The sequence below is a fragment of the Microcebus murinus genome, chromosome 21 (genome assembly GCF_040939455.1).
Source record: "Microcebus murinus isolate Inina chromosome 21, M.murinus_Inina_mat1.0, whole genome shotgun sequence".
NCBI lineage: Eukaryota > Metazoa > Chordata > Mammalia > Primates > Cheirogaleidae > Microcebus > Microcebus murinus.
The window spans coordinates 32,773,097-32,792,826 of NC_134124.1; the positions used below are offsets into that span (position 1 = coordinate 32,773,097).

Below are 19,730 nucleotides of genomic sequence, written 5' to 3' on the forward strand. Positions count from 1 at the left end.
GCTCATTTCAGAAATGCAGCTTTGGCAGTTGTTTTTGTTGAGAGGTTTTCCAGGGTGTTTTGCCCACTGTACTGTCAGAAATGGAAGTTTTAAATCTTTACTCCACCCTGCAGCCAGAGTGATTGCTCCTAAGTTCAAATGGATTAGGATACTCTGTTTCTTAAAATCTTGTCATTTCTTCTTATTCCTCTTTAGACAAAGACAAAGCCTAATGTGGCGTGCAGGGGTCTGCTGCGCTGGCACCGTGGCCCCTGCAGCCCCTGCCGTCCCCTGCCGTCCTCTTCCCCTGACGCCCCAGGCTCTCTCCCCCGGCCTCCTCGGCTGGCCTTCCTGCAGTCCTCGTGACTCACTGGGTGTCACCTCAAGTGTCCTCACTTCAGGATTTTCTGGGCTAGGTCCAATCTCCCTATTTTATGTTTTTATTGCCCACATATTTTGTCTGTGTCAGTCTTTATTTCTCTTTATAAATTCTTTGATAGCACAAGTGATTGGTGCACAGTAAGTGCACAAAAAATTTTGTTAGTTGAATCAATTATCATTTGGAAACCCTGAGCACACCTGTTGGAGCCAAGTAAAAGCTGTCCTCCTCCTAGAGGTTAGCCAGTGCATTATGTTTTAGTTTGCTTCCTGGAGTCATTTGATTGCTCTCTTCATTTGGTCTCAGGCCAGGTGTGCACAGCTGGGTCAGTGAGGTCTGGAGACTAAAATGCAGCCCTGGATTTTAAAGCTCCCCTATATAGGTCAGGTCTCTTCTTCTTTTATTAACATTTCCTCCTCTCATAGGATTTAATGTGATAATCTAATTCCTCCCCATCGTAATAAATGTTAGAACGTGGCCTCTCCGGAGCCCTAGAAGTCAGCACGACACAGCATGTTAAAGCTCCTGCACCGGCTTATGCTGTATTCTTTATCTTCTGCATGCATTGCACGCTCAGCGTCTCTGAGCCTGGACTTCTGCTACTGTTTTCCCACTTTGGAAGGCATCTTGGGGCAGGAGGAAAGTGTGACTAGTAGCTAGTCCTGGAAACCTAAAGATGGTAAGCAGCTTTTCAGTGCATCCTTGTTTCTCAACTTTTAAAGAATTGCTCTTGGAGCCTATAGCTTCTAAAAGGCCTTTAACTCAGCATTTATTCTTGCCTGCGTCCAGCAACAGCACACACATACCTGTTCCATGCATACTATGCCGTGAGACTTAGTTTCTCTTTCTAAGCATCTCCGTTGATAATGAAGGTCTCTATTTCGAAATGCGTTGAAATGCTTGTCCAGTGGTAGAGGTTTGGTTTGCATTAGCAATCAAGTGTTTACCCAACACGTATTTATTGAGCAGGTCACTGTACTAGGTACTGGAGGTACAAGAATGAATTGGACAGGTAAGTCTTCATGGAATTTTTAATCTAGTTAGGAAGAGAATTATTAACCAGAAATCATGTGGGTGCATGTAAAATCAAGGGGAAATGTATGTGAGGTGCTCTCGGAGCATGTGGTAAGGAGATCAACTTTCGTCACAGGATCCGGGAGGCTTCTCTGAGGAAGGGTCATCTACTGTGACCTGAAGGATGAGAAGGAGTTGGAAGGTGAAGTGGAGGAGGGTGTAATAGGTGAAAATAAAGCCAGAGGGAGCTCCCTGAGACAGGAGGGAGCTTGACCCAGTGGAACTGTGGAAAGGCCAGGGTGGCTGGAATTCAGTGACCAAGGGACAGAGTGGCTGGAGATTGCCCAGAGGGGTAGGAAGGGGTGGATGTGGAAGAGCCTTGAATGTCAGCTGGGCTATGACATCTAGACATTATCACAGGGAAATGGGGAGATGGATATTATGAAATATATATTTGGTCTTTGACCCCTTCTCCTGGCATACAACTCTGAAAATCCGTGGAATTTCCAAAGTGATGCCTTTGTGTATGCGAATGAGTTGACTAAAGGCTGGCAGCCCCTAGGTAGCTTCATGCTGGGACTGGTCACTGGACAGACCAAGGCAAGATTAAAGGGTTGGGACTTTCAGCGCCACCCCCAACCTCAGGAAGGAAAGAGGGGCTGACGGCTAAGTTGATCACCAACGGCCAATGATTTAATCAATCATGGCTACCTAATGAAGCCTCCATAAAAGCCCAAAAGGATAGGCTTTGCAGAGCTTCTGGATACCTGAACACGTGGAGTTCCTGGAGTGTGGCCCCCAGAGAGGGCATGGGAGCTCTGTGCCCCTCCTCCTTTCCTGTATCCTTTGCAATATCCTTTGTAATAAACCGGTAAACATAACTGTTTCCCGGAGTTCTGTGGGCCGCTCTAGCAAATGAATCAAACCCAAAGAGGTGATCATGGGAACACTAATTCATAGCTGGTGGATCGGAGGCACAGGTGAAACAGCCTGGGGCTTGCCGCTGGCGTGAGAAGCAGGGCAGTCTTGGGGACTGAGCCCTCCCCTGGGGGACCCGCCCCATCTGCAGGCAGACAGCGGCAGAACTGAGTTGGGCTGGGGGACACCCTGCTGTGCCCACTGCAGAACCGCTCACTTGCTTGCTGTGTGGGAGAAACCCCACACGTTTGGTCACAGAAGTCGTTTGTGTCGATTGTTGTGGTGTGAGAGCAGAGGGAAGGGAGGACAGTTTGTGTTTTTTCCACTCAGGAACTATGAGAGGATTTTTAAACAGGAATATGCCGTGATCACACTTGTGTTTTTAAAACGATCCCTCTGAGCACTGCACAGAAACCAGTTAATAGAAAGGGCGTAAGAGAGAGAAAAGGGGCGTCGGTTCAGAGACCCCCAGAGGTGAGAGGTGATGGGAACTTGGGCCGTGGTGGCGCTGATGAAGGTGGGGAGGGCGAATGGCTGTGGTGGTGAGGTCTTGAGGACTGAATGACATTTAAGCTTTCCAAGATCCACCCCTGCAAACCCTAGGTCTCTGACTTGGGCACTGGTGGGGGCCACGTTGTGTGCTGGAAGCTAGAGAGAGAGCAGGCTTGGTTTCGGATAATCGGATAATCAACATGTTCTGTCCTGACTTGTTGACCATAGACGCCAGATAAGGATCCTGGAGGTTTAGCCCCATGGTAAATAGTTTACTTAAAGACCAGGGCACAATGGCCCAGAGTGGAGTGATCTGCTGAACCTCACCGTGAGTGACGGAGCCGGTTTGGGGTTTGGGGTTTGGATTCACTCCTGGGCAGTAATGCACCCTCAGTGTGTTTAAACGCTGCACTTCCTCGGATCTTCCCAAATTTCAAAACGAGAGAGTTTTACCACACATGTATTTTTAAAACTGGCACCATTAGTAAGGGAAATGTTAAAAATTAATTCTATTTAACCACGCACCAAGTATCGAGATTCTCAGTGGAAGAGCAAGAAGCCTGGGGTTAATTAGCCTCCTCAGGAAGCCATGGAATCAAAGGACAAAGTTCCATGACCGCAGTTTAGAGTAATAATAACTTGGCATTTCGTAGGCAATTGTCTTTCCAGCTGCACTCCGTGCCAGAAACAGGAGGTGAAAACTCAGCATCTCTACTCTGTATTTGTACAGGGAAAACCGCCTCCAGTTGTGTGACCTTGAATTTGATTCCCTGGCCTCGGCCTGCCGTTCCCACGCGGGAATGAGAAAATTCAGGAGAGGCTTTGGGGAAAAGGGTTGTTGCAGGAACATGCTAGAAGGCAAGAAACATTGACAGCAAAGAAAGAGTAGAGTTCTTTTTTTAAAAAAATTTAATATTTGTTTAAAAATGAAACTGTAAAATAAATGTGTATAATGGGACCGTTCTCATATACAACCCCCTTTCCAAGCGGTAACTAAATTATCGATTTAAAGTATAGATTTCCAGATTTTACTAGTTTTGTGTGCACGTGTGTATAACCATTCTGCAACTAAATTTTTTATGTCATCACTTGGGATTTCCATGGAAACCTCCTAGGTTATTAAAAAACCAAAGGAAGAAATCATAAGAGGATCAGTTAAAACCTACCTTCTTCTTGTCATCCAAACTTTTGGACCAACTGGGCCATAGAGAAAGAGCTAGAAGGACTCTGCTGAATATTAGTTTCTCTTTCAAGTAGATTATGCAATGCAATACATATTTTGGTCTATATGTCTTGGAAGCATGTTGGGGGTGGAGGGAAAAAGAGAGAGAGAGAGATTGAGAGAGAGAATTTCCTTCTATCTTTAGGAACATTGTTTTGGGAACATTCAATTTCTAATTATATTGGGGGGAGGAAACCCTGAATACCATTTTTCATGCTAATGGTGAAATTCACTTAAGTGCAGAATTATGCATCTTAGGTCCTTCTTGCCAAATTACATAAAGTCTGCTCTCCTCTGAGTAGAATGAAGGATGGCACGGGGTGCACGTCACACACTATCCATAACTTAAAGTTCTTTTCAAGGCTTTTTGCCTGCATCTTATTACCTGCTTACCATGAATTTATTACACAGGGTTGCCATATTTTAAAAGTAAAGTGACTGTTTTAGATGGATTGTTTTTCTTTCATTTCTTCCATATTGTTAACTTCTATTTTTTTACATTTAGTCTGTTTATGCTTCCACCTGAGGCAGTTTTTCTTCAGTGATTGCATTAATTTTTATGTGTTTATTCTAGACATTTTTCAAAACAGGCTCCCCACGTGTTCCAGTTTGCCTTCCTTCCTCTCAATCACAAATCATCCTTCCCTGGGGTTATTTACAGGGAAAAGACTGTTTAGCAAAACTTCTTTGCAGTTTGCAAGGAAGGGGTGATCCCACCTCAAATGTCAGCGTCTGGAAAAGTTACAGCCCAAAGGAAATACCTTTGTCATTGACAAGAGGAAGGGCACCAGGAGCTGGTCTGAGCCCTGCCTGTGACCTGCCGGTGGGAGTCAAAGATCGGGGCCTGTGGGAAGTCATCTCTGACCACTGGGGCTGCTTGATCATTCACACTGGCTGCATCCTGACCCTCCCTTCCCTACTCCCTTTCTGATAGAACTTTGCTCTTTCTCACAGAATAAATCTTTACATCTCAACTTTGGCTCCTTTCGAAACATTTCTCTGGCTACTGTTGAGCGAGACATCTACCTCCAAGCTCGTTGCACCAAAATTCCACGTTTTAATCTGCAATTTCTTAGTATTTCAGGTGCATAGACCTTGGGGGGGGGAGGCGGAGGGATGGTGACAGTGACCATCCAAGGAAGAGGTGAATCAGGAAGGGGACCCTGTCTTTCACGAGCCCTGTGCATTGAGTTAAACGTGCCTGCTGAGTGTGCTGCAGGTTTCATTCTATAAATAGGATCAATAAATGCAAGGATGATCTTCAGACATTCTCAGCCACTGGTTTAGCTATAGCTATTCTTGGTCCCAGGTGCGGAGGGCGAAGAGGGGGGTGGGGATAGAGAGAAAGAGAGAGAGGAAGAGAGGGAGAGAGAAAAATACACTTGACTCCTCGGCTCTGGTCTTAAAGTGTTGTGACTTTCCCAGAGTGATCACTCTTCTAAAACCAAGAAAGACCCAGTGGTTCTTTTTGCAAAGTCACTAATTTATACCTACCTGAATAAAGCAAATTATTGACTGAGGGGTAGGAATACCAGCCAAGTCACCTTGGATTTAGAGCTGGAATAGAAAAAAGTCAGAGCCAGCCTGCTAGCTTCCCTCCGATAGTCCCATAGCATCACCCCCTGGGCAAATGGTGCTTCCCTGCCCACTGACTTGTTCCAGCTCCCGGTAATCAGCTCTTACTTTACTCTGTTCTGGCAGTAATCACTAGAAGTATTGTCTGGTGGTTAAAGGGGTGAAATTTGGAGCCAGACACTCCTGGGCTCAAATTCTGGCTCTGCCATTTATCAGTTGAGTGACCTTGAGCAAGTTATGCAATGCAGCTGAGCCTCAATCTCCTTGTTCATTTCATGGTGATGATACCTGTATCACAGGGTGCCGCATGGATCAAAGGAACAAATATTTACAAAACAGTACAGCACCTCATGCATAGCAAATGCATAGTAAATAGCAGCTAGCAGTAGCAGTAGTAGTCTTAGTAGTTAAAGGTAATAATAATAATAAAGGCTGCATAGTGGAAGCTATTAATAGCATCCTTGAGACCTTGCATGGGTACTTTAGAATTAACTGATCTGTGATGAGTTCTGAATTCCTAAGACATTTCTGTAGAGCCACGCTGAAGATGCTGAGGTTCATTTATTCAATAATTTATCGTTTGTTTATAACTCACTTTTGATGTTCTAGGCCTATTGCTAGACATGGGATATGATGACAAAGATAACCTTGATCTCTGTCTGCATGGAGCTTATACTCCAGTGGAGAAGACAGAAAAATAAGTGATGGTAATGAATGCAGTAGCATGGTAGAGAGGTCTCAGCTGCTATGACAGTCTGAATTCATGGTGTGTAAACTGTGTATCATTCATCTGGGGAAATTCACTAGATAAGTGGCTTCTCTTGTATAGTGTTCCTTAAGCACCTTGCATCATATTCTCTTTTATAGTGTTCCTTGTGCACCCTGCACAAAGGTATTTTGACTTGTGTGGCAAGGTAACAAAATGGTGTGGTGATCTCATTGAGTAACTTCATTCAGTCCCATATAAGATCATGGAATTGTTTAAAACAGATTTTTTGTTTTGAAAAGCTTTCAATTAATCTGGTTTTGCTCACAGGCTCTTGTGAAATGAGTTGGGAGTGTGTCTTGGCCAAGAGCAAATTTAGGCAAAGATTGACCAGGTGAGGAAGATAGAGGGGTGACCAGGTGAGGAAGACAGGGCTAAGCCTGCAGTGCACTTCTGGGACTGCTGGGGGAAGGCAGCAGGTAGGAGGACAGGCTGCCATGGGTGGTGGGGCATGGTAGGGTGGGTACTGATGGCAGAGAAGTGTCACCAAAGACCTGGCAAAGTTATGTTCAGTGTTAGCCAGAGGCTTGGCTCCCCTAGGGCTTTAATTCCCCTTGCTCATGCCTCTTTTTTTTTTTTTTTTTAAAACACAGTCTCCCTCTGTCGTCCTGTCTAGAGTGCTGTGGTGTCATCACAGCTCACTGCAACTTCAAACTCCCGGGCTCAGGTGATCCTCCTGCCCCAGCTTCCCAAGTAGCTGGAACTACAGGCACACACTATGAACTCCAGCTAATTTTTCTATTTTTTGTAGAGATGGTGTTTTGCTCTTGCTCAGGCTAGTCTCAAACTCCTGAGCTCAAGAGATCTTCCTGTCTCAGCCTCCCAGAGTGCTAGGATTACAGGCGTGAGCCACTGTGCCTGGCCCTGCTCATGCCTCTTTAAACCTCTGTGGATAATAATAGCCCCTGTCAAATGAGCTAATCCATGTGAAGAACTTAGCACAGTGCCTGAACCCTAGGGAGTGCACAGTAATAATATTAAACTTTCATTTTTCAGTTTTTGTCACTGTATGGTAAAAAAATGATTTACCTAAATTATTTTTTCCTTGTGTTTATCTCCAGTGCAGTGCCTGGCACGTAGTAAGTGCTCAGTAAATGGAAGATGCTGATTTCTTTCTCCTTAAGGTTCAGGAAGCAAAAAGGGGTAGATCCAGAAGAAAAATTGGATATGATATAATAATAGCCAACGTTTATTATTGACTATGTGCTACACACTGTGCCAATTGCTTTACATGCATTATTTGATTTTAGAACAACTTTATGGGGCTAATAGCATTTTGCTAATGGGAAAATTGAGCCTTAGAGAGATGAAGTAACTTAGCCAAGGTCACCTATCTAATAAGTGACAGTGTAGGGCTTGGAACCCAGGCAGTGCTGCCCAAACTAGTCTATTGCCTCAAAGAGGTAGGGATAGAACCAGGAATTTGGGGGCGGCGGGGTTGATGCCTGTGAATGAGGCTTAGAGGAGCTGGAAGTGGACAAAGTACAGAAAATAAAATAGGGCCAGGATGCCAGGAGACCCTCCCTCCCCCTCTGGGTTGTAAAGTGAATCTGCCTACTTGCCTTTCCCAGCCTGAGGTTGCTTTGGTTGGATCCTGCTCCCCTGGGCTGCCAGCCTGAGGTTGGCATCTCAGTTGCAGGCTTTATGTACCTGCGTGGAAGGGGCGATGCAGAGCGTTGTACACACCATATGGGGCTCCATTTGCAGTTAGTGAGTGCTCAGCTGTGCACAGCGTCTCCTTAATGAATCACATGCGAGCGCGCACCGCTATATTTATCCAAGCCCAGGGAGCGGGAGTGCTGGCTCCGGTTGGACCTGCGTGCCCCAGAACAGTGCCTCGCAGGTTGTTCCAGTTTTCCTGTGGTCAGGGCCTTAGGGCCCTTCAATAATTTGTTCCCTGGCAGAATCAGCTGGTTTCTGGAGTATCTTTCCAGGCGTTCAAAGCCAGAAAAAATGTTTACCTCCCGAAGCTATAACAGAGACCAAGTGCTAAAAAAGGACCTGGAAGCTACATCTGCTGTGCCCTTGACTCCAAGGCCACATTTAGAGCATCACAGTCAGATAAGCCACTTTTCTTTCAAGCTTCGCAGGGGAGGTCCCACGATGCCTAATTGCCCCTCTATCATCAGGTTATTTCTTCCATTTAACCTAAAACCCTTATTTATTTTTTTTTCCTTAGCAACTCATTATTTGAAATATTGCTTTTACAGCCAGATGTGGTGGCTTGCACCTGCAGTCCCAACTGCTCGGGCGGCTGAGGCAGGAAGGTTCCTCGATCCTGGGAGTTCGAGATTGCAGCGAGCTGTGATCGTGCCACTGCACTCCATGGCGAGACGCTGTCTCCTAAAAAAAATCCTTTATTTACACTCAGATCAGAGAGTTTGCCAATATGATCGCTTTTGTGCTTAGCAATCAACAGCAATAAGAATTGCCAATGTTTACCTAACACTTATTAAGTGCCAGTTACAATATTAAGCACTTGAAAAGCATTATCTCATTTTTTCCCCACCTCAAAATAACCCTTTGAGCATTATAGCTCCATAAGGAAAGTAAGATTTCAGGGAAGTAATTTATCTGAGGATGCATAGCCAGTACATGGAGGAGTCTGGCTTGATAACAAAGTCCTTTACATCAAATAGCTTCCTCTTTCCTTTCTTCTTCCCAACTGTAGTCACATCCTCTAACTCTTCTTGCCATATCCCTCACTTAAAAATAAATGTGTGTGTGTGTATGTGTACATATATTTCCCATTTCCCCCTAGAATTGCTTTTTATCCTTTATAAAACCTAGGCAGGTGCATCCCTGGACTCAAGCGTGGTGTTAGGGTACTTAGCCTGTGACATGAGTAACAGGGAGCAGATTGGATCCCACTGAGGCAAAAGCTTTGTGGGATCTGTGTCACCTGCCTTCCCTTGTTAGATTCTCGGGGCGAGGACGAATGCCGTGTTCTGGTGTGAGCTGTGCCGCGTGCAGTCTGTGACCTAGAGCAAATCCGATCTCTCTTTCCGGTGGAAATCAAATTCAGTTTCCTACAAAATTTGAACCTGAATGGAGGGGATTGACTTGGTTTTCTAGTCTGAGAGGCCCTTTTCCTGCCCACCTCAGTCAAATAATATTTAAAAGTCGGTGAAGCGGAGTCACTTCCCCACTCCAGCCCTCAGTCGTTTCATCGGCACAATGAAAGCAGGGACGAAGGGCTCGCTGGGCTTCCCAGCAGCTCTTGGTTTCAGACTTCAGGGAGCTGCAGGAAGATCCAGGGCCAGTTTAAACAAAAAAGAGAGTGGATGGTACAGATATTTGTGCAGTTCATAAACTCCCAGAAGAGTTAAATAACGAGACACAGAGAAGTAGGGAATCGGGGCAGCCTCGGGATCCCTGCAGCAGCAGTTCGTGACCGTTCCCTCTGAAGTGCTGGCAGTACAGCGACACCCGACAAAGCCCGTTTTTATGTTTCTTTGTTAAAATGACAAGTCCTATCGGGAGAACTGCCATGGGACCGTTCAGTTATGGGGGCAGGGGTGGGCAGGTCGCCAGCAGGAAAGTGTTGCTGGGGGCCATCCTCGTGGGTGGAACAGGTGGTTCCTAGGAGGACCTGGTTGAAACCACCCCCACCATACACTCACACGCACACTCACACACACACACAGAGCACACCCTACAAAAGAGCCCATGTGTGTGTGACCACATGGGCGCCATGGCTGCGTGTTAGATGTGGATAGGAGACGGAGTGGGCAGCCTCAATATACAGGGCAGTAACCGCAGCTGTGATGTAGTTTATTAAATGTTCTCAGGCACCTGTGGGTAGTGGAAAGAGGAACAGATTTTAAGGCAAAAGATTTGAGGGATAGGCCACCCATTAGGCAGCGCCAGGGCTGTGGGCACAGAGACAGGAGCAGCTCACCTCACAGGGCAGCGCCAGCACCGCGTTGGGCTAAGAGCCTCGCCTCTCTGCCGGGCAGGCAGGGGCTACCCTGGTCCCGCCTTTTCCACTTTGGTGGCATTTGGGCAAGTTCAGCCTCTTTAGAGTTTTCTTTTCCCTTATCTGCGGGGTGGGGATGATGGCAGTAGTAACAATCCTACTACTACAATTAATAATCTCAAGACAGCAGCTGACGGTCATGGGGCTCAGCCTGTGCCTAGCGCTTTCTGTGTGATCTGGTCTCCTTGCAGGCCCTTGACACAGCGCTGTCCAATGCCTGTGTTTTGCAGGGGGGAAGCCAAGGCTGCAAACATTAGGATGAGCAGTGAAGTGCAGAGCACATTAACATGCAGAGCACTGAGAGCATGGGTTCAGGAGCCGGTGGCAAGGCGTGAGTTCTGGCTCTGTCACTCACTGGCATGGTGTTCTTGGGCACGTGGCTTAAGCTTCATTAATTTGCAAAATGGGCATCCTGATAAGGCCTGCGTCACGGTGTGGTTGTGAGGAGTAAGCGATTTAATGTAGACACGAACAGTGTCTGGGGCATAGCAATGCTTTGCAACGTTTGCTATTATTAATGAAAGGTCCAGTTTGTGCAGGGCAGAGTGAGGATTTGAACCCGGAGCTGATTGACTCTAGAATACGCCCTCTAAGGCGGCTATTTCTGTGGCAGCAGCCCGAGAAGCTTCAGAAGTGGGCGGTGTAAATGGGAGGGGTGGGGAGAGGAGAGCAGGCTGTGGAGCTAGGGAGGGGGAGAGAATGAGGAGCCCGAGGCATGGGGCCACTTCAGGCCTCCCGGCCCTTCTCACAGCCTTGGCTCTGCGACCTTGAACTAGGTACCCAGGAAGCCAGCAGCACTGCCGGGTCCCCATGACCGATCCGAACATTCGGCATGTCCTCTTATGCTTCTTACTTTACGGAGGGGTTGGTGTGATAAGGAAGGACAGAAACAGAGACAGAGTGACTAAGACAAGAAGAGGGGTGGAATCAGAGAGTGGGGGAGAAGCAGAGAAAGACATGGAGACACGCAGAGAGAAAGAGAGCGATTAATACCCCGGCAGATAAGCAGAAGAGACACACACAGCAGAAAGCAGAGGAAGGCAGGGTGCGGGCACCCGGGAGGTGTCAGAGGGGACAGCGCCGGGCGGGCCGTGACTGCCTGGCTTGTTCTGTGGCTGAGAAGCAAACAAGCCTGTTAAGTGAGTCGGGGCTTTATCTGAGGAAAGCACCTTTGCGGGTGCCGGTGCACTGAGGAGTGTTTGACCGCGTAGGGCTGTGACAGGAGAGACTGTCCTTATCTGAATTGGGGACAGGAGCTCTCTTCTGTGTATTTCACACTGGATGCCACAGATTAGGCCGGAGCATTTCACAGTGGGTGATAAAGGCTTGTTTGGAGAAGCCCTGGGCTGAACAGGACTGGCTCGGCTCGGGGAGGGGTTGACAAGACTGCAAGCTGGAGACGGGTTTTCCACGGGCGGGGGGGGGGGGGGCTCTGTGCAACGTCACGCGCGTGTGTTAGCACAGGGACCTCGGGAAGGACACACACCAGACTGCTGACGATTGTCAGTCTCCCCAGTTGGATTAATGAGTCTCACTTTCTACGTTACGTGCTTCTGTTCTGTTTACAATTCTTACAGTAACAATACTCAGAGGAACAAAGGTTTACTGCAGGCTAATAACTGAAAACGAGAGGTCAGGGAAAGCCAGGGCGCCTGCGTGGCACAGGCTGCAGTGTCCGTCCATCTGACGGGCGGGCAGCGGCCAAGTGGAAGGGCCAGAGCAGTTGAGAATATTTCCCTTTGATGTTTCCAAGGTGCTTTGAAAATCTGATGGCCACAGTCTCTCCTCTGATTCTTGAAATTATTAATATCCCCTCAGCTCAGCCAGATGTCCTTCCTTTGAGGTTCCTCCAGGTTTTGAAAAAGACAGAGGGGCGTATGCTGTGTTGGTTGGTGTGTTTCCGTAGAGGCCAAGAGGCTGTTCCCCGACAGCACTGTGTGTGCAACAGCTGCGGAACTCGCCCCCGGTCCCTTAAGTCCCCGTCTCCCACCCTGTTTTCTTCTACATTTTAAATGAAAGTTGTGGCTGGTATACGCCGTGGCATTGCCCATTGGCTTGAGAAATGACCCAGATGTATCTTCTTTCAGGCTTTACGAGGGCAAAGAACAGATGGAGTTTGAAGAATCCATGAGACGGCTCTTTGAATCCATCAACAACCTGATGAAAAGTCAATATAAGACCACGATCCTTTTGCAGGTTGGTTTGTGCTACAATAAAAATCTGTCTTTCCCTTGGTCATCCAATAAATGAGAGCATGCTGAGCTAATGTCTATTTTTACTTAAATATGCAGCCTTGTGTTAATTGAAGTCCTGGTCTGGTCACGTGGTTTGATAATCATGACACCAAGGGCTCCTCGTGGCAAGAGAAGGCATATTTATTTCCCGTGAAGGCAGCAGTGCCTTCCTTTAAAATAGCTCTGAAGCTTCTATTACCTGGAAGGAAATAAGTCAGACCGGATCCGCTTCTGACGGTGAGAACAGTTGAGGTGGCAGTCTTTCAAACTGAGGCTCCGATAGTTCACTCTTAATTTTTGACAACATAAACTCGGGCTCTCTTTTGGGATTAAAGAGGTCTCCTCTATGAACAAGAGGCACTTTGGAGAGAAAGGATCCTCTAATGTAGTGGTTCTTGATGCTAATGTGCAATCTGCAAATCTTTGAGAAACCTTGAGGCCTAGTCCTGTGTTTGAGAAAGAGCTTAGCAGCAGAAAGGCTGGATGAAGAGGCTGTTTGGGGGAGACTTTGGAACTTTCACAGAATTTACTCACAATCACCTGGTCGGGGTTGGGGTCTGCTTGAATGTGTCGTGAATAAAGAAAACCCAAACACATTTATTTAAATCAATGACTTAATGCAGATTTCTTCTTCTTCCTCCTCTCCTCCTCCTCCTCCTCCTCTTCTCCTCCATCAGCGTTATTCTTTTAGTTGCTAATTTAAATACCTGTGTGCCTGGGATGCCCGGCGTCTGGTTAGAATTGCTGAGGTGCTGGTGTTTGCTAGGACAGAGCTGAGGAAGCAGAAGCAGCCGTTTGCCCAGGGAGTGTTTGCTGCTAGCACTGTGGGTTCCACACTTCGCACAGCAGACTACTTGGGGATCTTCCATAAATTCTGACGCCTGGTTCCCACCACCAGACTTTCTAGCTTAATTGTTATGGAGTGTGACCCAGGCAAGGGGATTTTAAAATCACCTGGGATTAAAATCCCAGGTGATTTTAATGTGAAACAAAGTTTGGGAACCACTCTGGTAATGGCTTCCCTTAACAACTAGTGGAAACCAGGTGTGTGTGCACACATTGTATGTGTGTGGAAGGGGGTGGGTCTTATTCACCATTGTACACTCCTAATGCATAGTTTATATTTAATAAATATCTGTTGAACGAGTGAATGAACAAAGGCACAACTCTAGGGACAGGTCTTAAGGTCTCCATTTCATTGATGAAGTGACTGAAGCTTGGACAGTTGCTAGAGCTTTCTCCAGGCACCGTCCCTGGGAAGCGGGATGCCCGGGATTCAGATCTGTTCCTGCCTAGTTCTAAAGACCACGCCGGCCACCACTGTACTGGACTCTTCTGTGTACTGTCCGTTTAGCACCTGCTGGATAGGGACGTTTTCCATGGGGTTAGTTGGGACTGCGGTCTTAGAGTTTTCACCTGTCATATTGGAAGCAGCTGAGCTTCCAGTCCGAGGCCACAGTGTCCGGCTACCCGCTGAGAGCTGAGGATGGCCAGTGGCAATGGGGGAGGCTGCAGGGTTGAGTCGGGTCTGAAATGGGCTCCAGGGAAGCTGAAGTGTGAGTGAGCAGACACGAACAAACAGATGAAGCCAGCTGGTGGGAGGAGAAGGGAGCAGACGCCCTGCAGAGGCAGAGGGGACTCTCGTTCTGATTTCAGCACCTGTTTCCCTGTGACGAGCTACCCTATCTCGTGGGAAGGAACAGGGGAAGAGCGGCAGTAAGGAGGGGGAGGAAAGAGAGAGGGAAAAAGAGAAAGGGAAAGAGAGAGCACTCAGATGAGCAGGTGAGCACTTCCCTGGTTGTTCTTTATCAGCCGCAGGACCTCAAGGTGCTCATTTGACCTCTCTGAGCCTCAGTTTCCTCATCTCTAAAACGTCACTGTCTGGGTGAGGATCAAATCAACACTGTCTGCAAAAGATCAAATTATAAAACATGATGCAAGTGCAGAGAACTAACATGATCATTATGGCCTATTGCGGCTTTGGCTTAAGTCTTTTCACCCAGGTTCTTACTGTCTGGGTAACTGTGTTAGAAATGCTTCCCGTTCCTTGTGATTTGGACCATACTGTGCTGGTTTCTTCTCCTGGGCTTCCACACCCAGAGCTGTAGGAATGGGCTTCATCTCTTTAAATTTTTAAATTTGTTCGAAGGGCCAGATTTAGCTTCAGGGATTTACATAAAACCAATGATGCTTTTCACCTATTTACATGGCTGTTGAAAAGTTATCAAAGAAAAACTTAAAGTCATATTTAAATATGGAGAGCAGTACCGTTGGGAGGGAATGTAATGCTGTTTTAGGGTGCAAGGAAGGGGCTGATGGGGTTGGGAGGCCAGATTCTATGACGTCAGCAGGCCCCACACAAGGGATCGTCTGTAAACTTTGACGTTTGCAGCAGGAAGAGCTTTGGCTTTTGACCAGAGACCTGCGTGGGAAAGTGGGTGCCCACACTTGGGTGTATAATCTCAGCATTTCGGCTTTCTGTACCTCAGTTTATCCTTTTATAAATTAGGAAGCCTAATGTCTAATTTAGAGAATTATTGAGAGTACTAAATAAAGTAATATATCTAAAGCATGAAGGATAAAGCCTGTTACATGGTTTAGTTGAAATAGCTTTTAGTCATTTATACCCCTCCCTCCTTTAGCTCATCATAAAACAGAAGCTTTTGGGATATTTTACTACAGTGGAATCTGGAAGGGGGTGTTTGTGTCGCTAACCTTGTCACATGACACCAAACAGTGTTAGGACATCCAGTTACTCAGTTAGACCAAGAAACGTAGATACACATTTCAAGGAGAATAAACCCACAAGAACGGACTGTGCGGGAAAAGATGGATGGCAGCGTCTTGCATAGTGAAATAGCGCAAGGCTGTAGGGACGTGATGATCTAGTAACGTCAGCTGCAGGTGTCGGGTGGGAACATGGAGTGAGGATGACAGTGATTGACATTCCTGGTTCAAACTGTACTTGCAGCTGTGTAGCGGCTTGTGGTGAAACCCTTATTCATGCCTGCCTTCATTGTGGGCGGAGCAGCTCTGATTCAAATCTCAGCCTCGTCCATCGTGAGTTCTGAGACCTGAGCAAGTTATGCCCCATTTCTAGTGCTCTTCTGGCTTTTGCCAATTGCTTTCTGTGGTTTCCCTTCTTGTTTTGAGTTGGTATGGCAGTGGCTCACTCAAAACCATGGAGAATTTAAAGTCAGTAGTTCAAAGGGGGCAGAAAGAGCAGTAGAAATACCTTCCATTGATCAAGTACCTACCATGTGCCAATCATGGCACTGGGCTGTTCCTATACAGTGTTTTTAATCCTGCCAGAGATCTGCAAGGAACCACCGTCCTCAGTGTCCACAGGAGGCTCTTAAAGCCAAATAGCTCACCCGAAATTACTTCTATTTATAGTGGGGGAGTGGGGATTTGAGTCCACCCAGGTCTCCCGACTCCAAAGTCACTGTTCTCTATGCCGCAGGAAAGGCTTAGGCCAGGGGGTTCCACGTGTTTTCAACAATGGGCCACATGCTCAGAAGTCCCTGTGTGTGCCGGCCGTGAGTGTTGTTGATGAAACTGATGGCAAGTGGCGATGGTCAACTCCAGACACCTGCGAACTGGATGTAGTTCAAATGCGGTGTCACATGGTGGCACTATGTAGACCAATTTGCCCCATTCTCCTTAAAGTCCTTGATATTTCATAATGCCCAATTTGGTGGTACAAGTGGGATTAAATGAACAGCTTGTATTGAATGGCATGCTCTCTTGGCCATTGTGATTGTCATTCATGCTACAAAGTCACTACAGTGTCCAGGAGGGCAAGGGACTCTGTCTTTGCTATCCCCAGTGTCTAGAACAGCAGCTACCACATGGAAAGTACTTGTATACCTGTTGGCCGCATGAACAAAAGAATGAATTCTAGCTTCCACTGCTTTGTTCTGTTTTGTTTTCTGCTTTAGCATTTATTATGTGTCAAGCTTTGAGCTAAAAGCTTTACCTATATTGTTAGCTCATTTGATCTTGATAACAACCACCTTATAGGGCAAATACTCTTTAAAAATTTCAATAGATTTAGGAGACATAAGTGGGGTTTTGTTACATGCATGGATTGTATAGTGGTGAAGTTCGGGATTTTAGTGTACCCAACACCCTAATAGTGTGTAGGCTTTACCCAGTAGGTAATATTTCATATTCAAAGGTAAGAAAACACCAAATATTCTTTTTATTTCCACTTTACAATGAGGAAAAGGAGGCTTAGAGAGGTTGAATGAGTTAACCACAGCTGTAAAGTAGCAGATCTTGGATTTGAGTCTTGGCTGTGTAAGTCCAGAGTTTTAGTTTCTAATCACCACCAAAATAGTCAGGTAGTTTCATTAAAGACCTAAGTCTTCTGGAAAAATACCAGGTGGATAAGCACTAAACAACAGTGAACAACAGTAAAGGTGGGCAGATAGTTGGTCCGTAGTCATGCAGCAAGCTAATAAAAATGCCTCTCTCTTCCTTCCCTTTTCTTTGTTCATTGATATAAGATGTTCTAATGTCTGAACTAAGGGAAAAAGCGTCCCATTCTTGAAACTTGGCCCACAGGCTATACATTGAACCCCCAGAAGTAGGAAAATGAGAATTAATATTTAATAGTAGGAGCTGGAGTTCCAGCCCAAACCTCTAAGTGATTCTTCAGTCTTGTCCCCTTCTCACCCATATACTCCATACTCCACTTAGGGGTAATTCTTGGGAATGATGGATTCAGTGGCAGGTAGGATGAAATTTTGTCCCAATAAGGAAGCTGTAGTCATAGATAGCTCATATTTTTTCATTTAATCTTCACGTTAACCCTATAAAGTAGATAACTTTATCCTCTCCATTTTCCTGGTGAGGAAACTGGAGCACAGAGTTCTCTTTCAGAGTCCCACAGGTAAAGGTGATCCACCTGGACCTGAAGTCAGCTAGCCCAGCTCTGCAGGCAGCCGTTAAACACTGGGCTCTACTGCCTTGCCGAGCTCAGGGCCAGCATGGCGTTGAGCGACAGAAGCATGGAAACACATGTATTCCAGAACCTGCTTCCTCTTCCCTTCTCTCTCCCTGAACCATCAATGACAAGGCAGAATGTTCTGAGAGAGTTACCGTGTATTCTCCTCAGGGACAATCCAGCCTCTCCAAGGAGCCTGCCTTTTTGTGTCCATGCTGTGGTGAATTCCTGGGTCATTGCTTGTCCATGGGCCTTGACTATCTAACACTTGGTTAGAATAAAAAGATTGGAAATTGGTGGGATGGGAATAGTGCCTGTTTTGAATGCCTGCAGCTCTTGAATGACGAAGAGGTCTAGCATTCTTGCATAACTGCATACCATTTCAAGACATGTTCATTTTGGCCAGAAATCTGTATCTGTTGGCACCAACACTGGTCACTCTTGCTCTGTTTGAAAGACAGCAAGGAGGAGCAAGAGAGCGAGAGACCGTGAGCCTGAAAACATTTAGCTCCGTTGAGCTTGGATGGGTGGGTGGGGGAATGCGGCTGCTTGGTTTTGATTTTTTGTTATTATTTTTAAATATTTGCTAAAGCCCAAGGCTGTCAATCCAGGTGAAGTCCCTCTAGACAGCAATGATCTTAATTGTCCTCCCTTGACTTATCTATGGGACAGTAAAATCACTGTTGCCTGTTTGCCCTCTTCTTGTGGGCTGCACCTGGCCTTTGCCCAGAGAGATCCAGAGTTGATGATTAATCTAGGAAAGGCATTGATGCCACACGATTCCCTAATTACTGCGCTAGCAAACACACTCCTGCTGTCATTCTCGCAGCCCCCTGTATGTGTGGGAAGGGGCAGCCTTAATTTAAGGGGTGTCAGAAAAACTGCATTTTCTTTTCAAAAACTATCCTCACTAGATGGGGGAGGCTCTCTATCTACTTCCTACTCCAAATCAGCCTTCTCTCCCTGCTGCAACCTCCCCACTGCCGTGACGGGCTGCCTGTCTTACAGCGTGACGGGCAGTAGCAGAGCACCCTGGGTAAGAGCCAGCTGGGCAGGTGGGGTACACAGCCTCTCTGAGCTACTTATAAGCCACATGGCTTTTGGCAAATTGTTAGCCTCTCTGTGCCTTAGTTTCCTCATTGGTAAAATGGGATAACAATAGCTGCTCATAGAGTAGTTGCAATAATTAAATGAGATCACGCATGTAGAGTATTTGACATGTATAGTTTCCAATAATGTTCCTATTTTAAAACCTTATTGTTAATAATTCTATTAAATATGCACAGATATGTATATAGGTATGTGTATATGTGTGTATGTGTTATTATATATTATATAAGAATATATACCATAGAATGAAAGTAATAAGAATGCAATATTATTTTATGTATAATAGTATTAATAATGAGAGTAAAAATAATAACAATGGTGAGGCAACACAGTTCTCAGGAAGCTGGTGGATCTAGAAAACCAGTCTGTTTGTCGTTCCTGGGCCTTAGACACGTGTGACAAATGGAGGACTCTGGCAGGTCTTGTGGCTGAGATGCCCTGTCTTTTGAGAGTGCTTGGTGGCAGCACCTGCTGAACTTGCCTGTTGTCACCCTCCCAGGTGTGTCAGGGTGTCAGGGGAAGACCAGGGGCAGGAACCCTGTGGCCGCTGCAGGCCATGACACAGACTTGGCAAACTTCCCGAGTCAGAGATGGGCTGTCCCCACTGGAAAAGAGCACCACAGGGCTGCCACCGCTCTGCGAGGCCGCCTGCCCCAAATGAAAGTTTAATATTCTCCTGTCACACTGATAGCACCCTCTGAGTCTTGGGTGACGGTAACTCAGTCTGTGTGACTTTACTGCCATCCCAAGTGGGAAGCCAGGAAGACTGGCTCCTCCCGAGCACCCCCTCCCCGGCCTGCCCCACTCCCTCCTTGCGCCATGTGTAAGTGGCCATGTCTACACAGACCTCTGGTGCCTGCTGCTCTGCAGCGTCACTCCAAAGCCCCAGGACGCTGTGCAGCTCTTGAAAGCCAGCAACCTCAGCAGACACTGAAGTCCTGCCTTTCCCCGGCTTTACTGAGGGGTTTGTTTCTCTGCGTGTTTTCTCACCTTGGTCTTAATTATGATGAGTGCACATTATACTCCATCCAGGCTCTGGGGAACGAGGGCAGGTGCTTGAGGGATGAGATGAGGGGAGACTGGGCGCTCCCACAGCTTTGAGCTGCACAAC

The 19,730-nt window shown here is 46.7% G+C and overlaps 1 protein-coding gene across 1 annotated transcript in view; it reads left to right on the top strand.

Annotated features, from left to right (window-relative positions):
- The window catches only part of DOCK2 (dedicator of cytokinesis 2), a 392,475-nt gene that overhangs the window by 80,599 nt on the left and 292,146 nt on the right, over window positions 1–19,730 (top strand). The window contains exon 23 of the mRNA XM_075996281.1: window positions 12,412–12,520. Within this exon, the coding sequence (XP_075852396.1) occupies window positions 12,412–12,520 (109 nt within the window). The remainder of the gene's footprint in view (window positions 1–12,411; window positions 12,521–19,730) is intronic.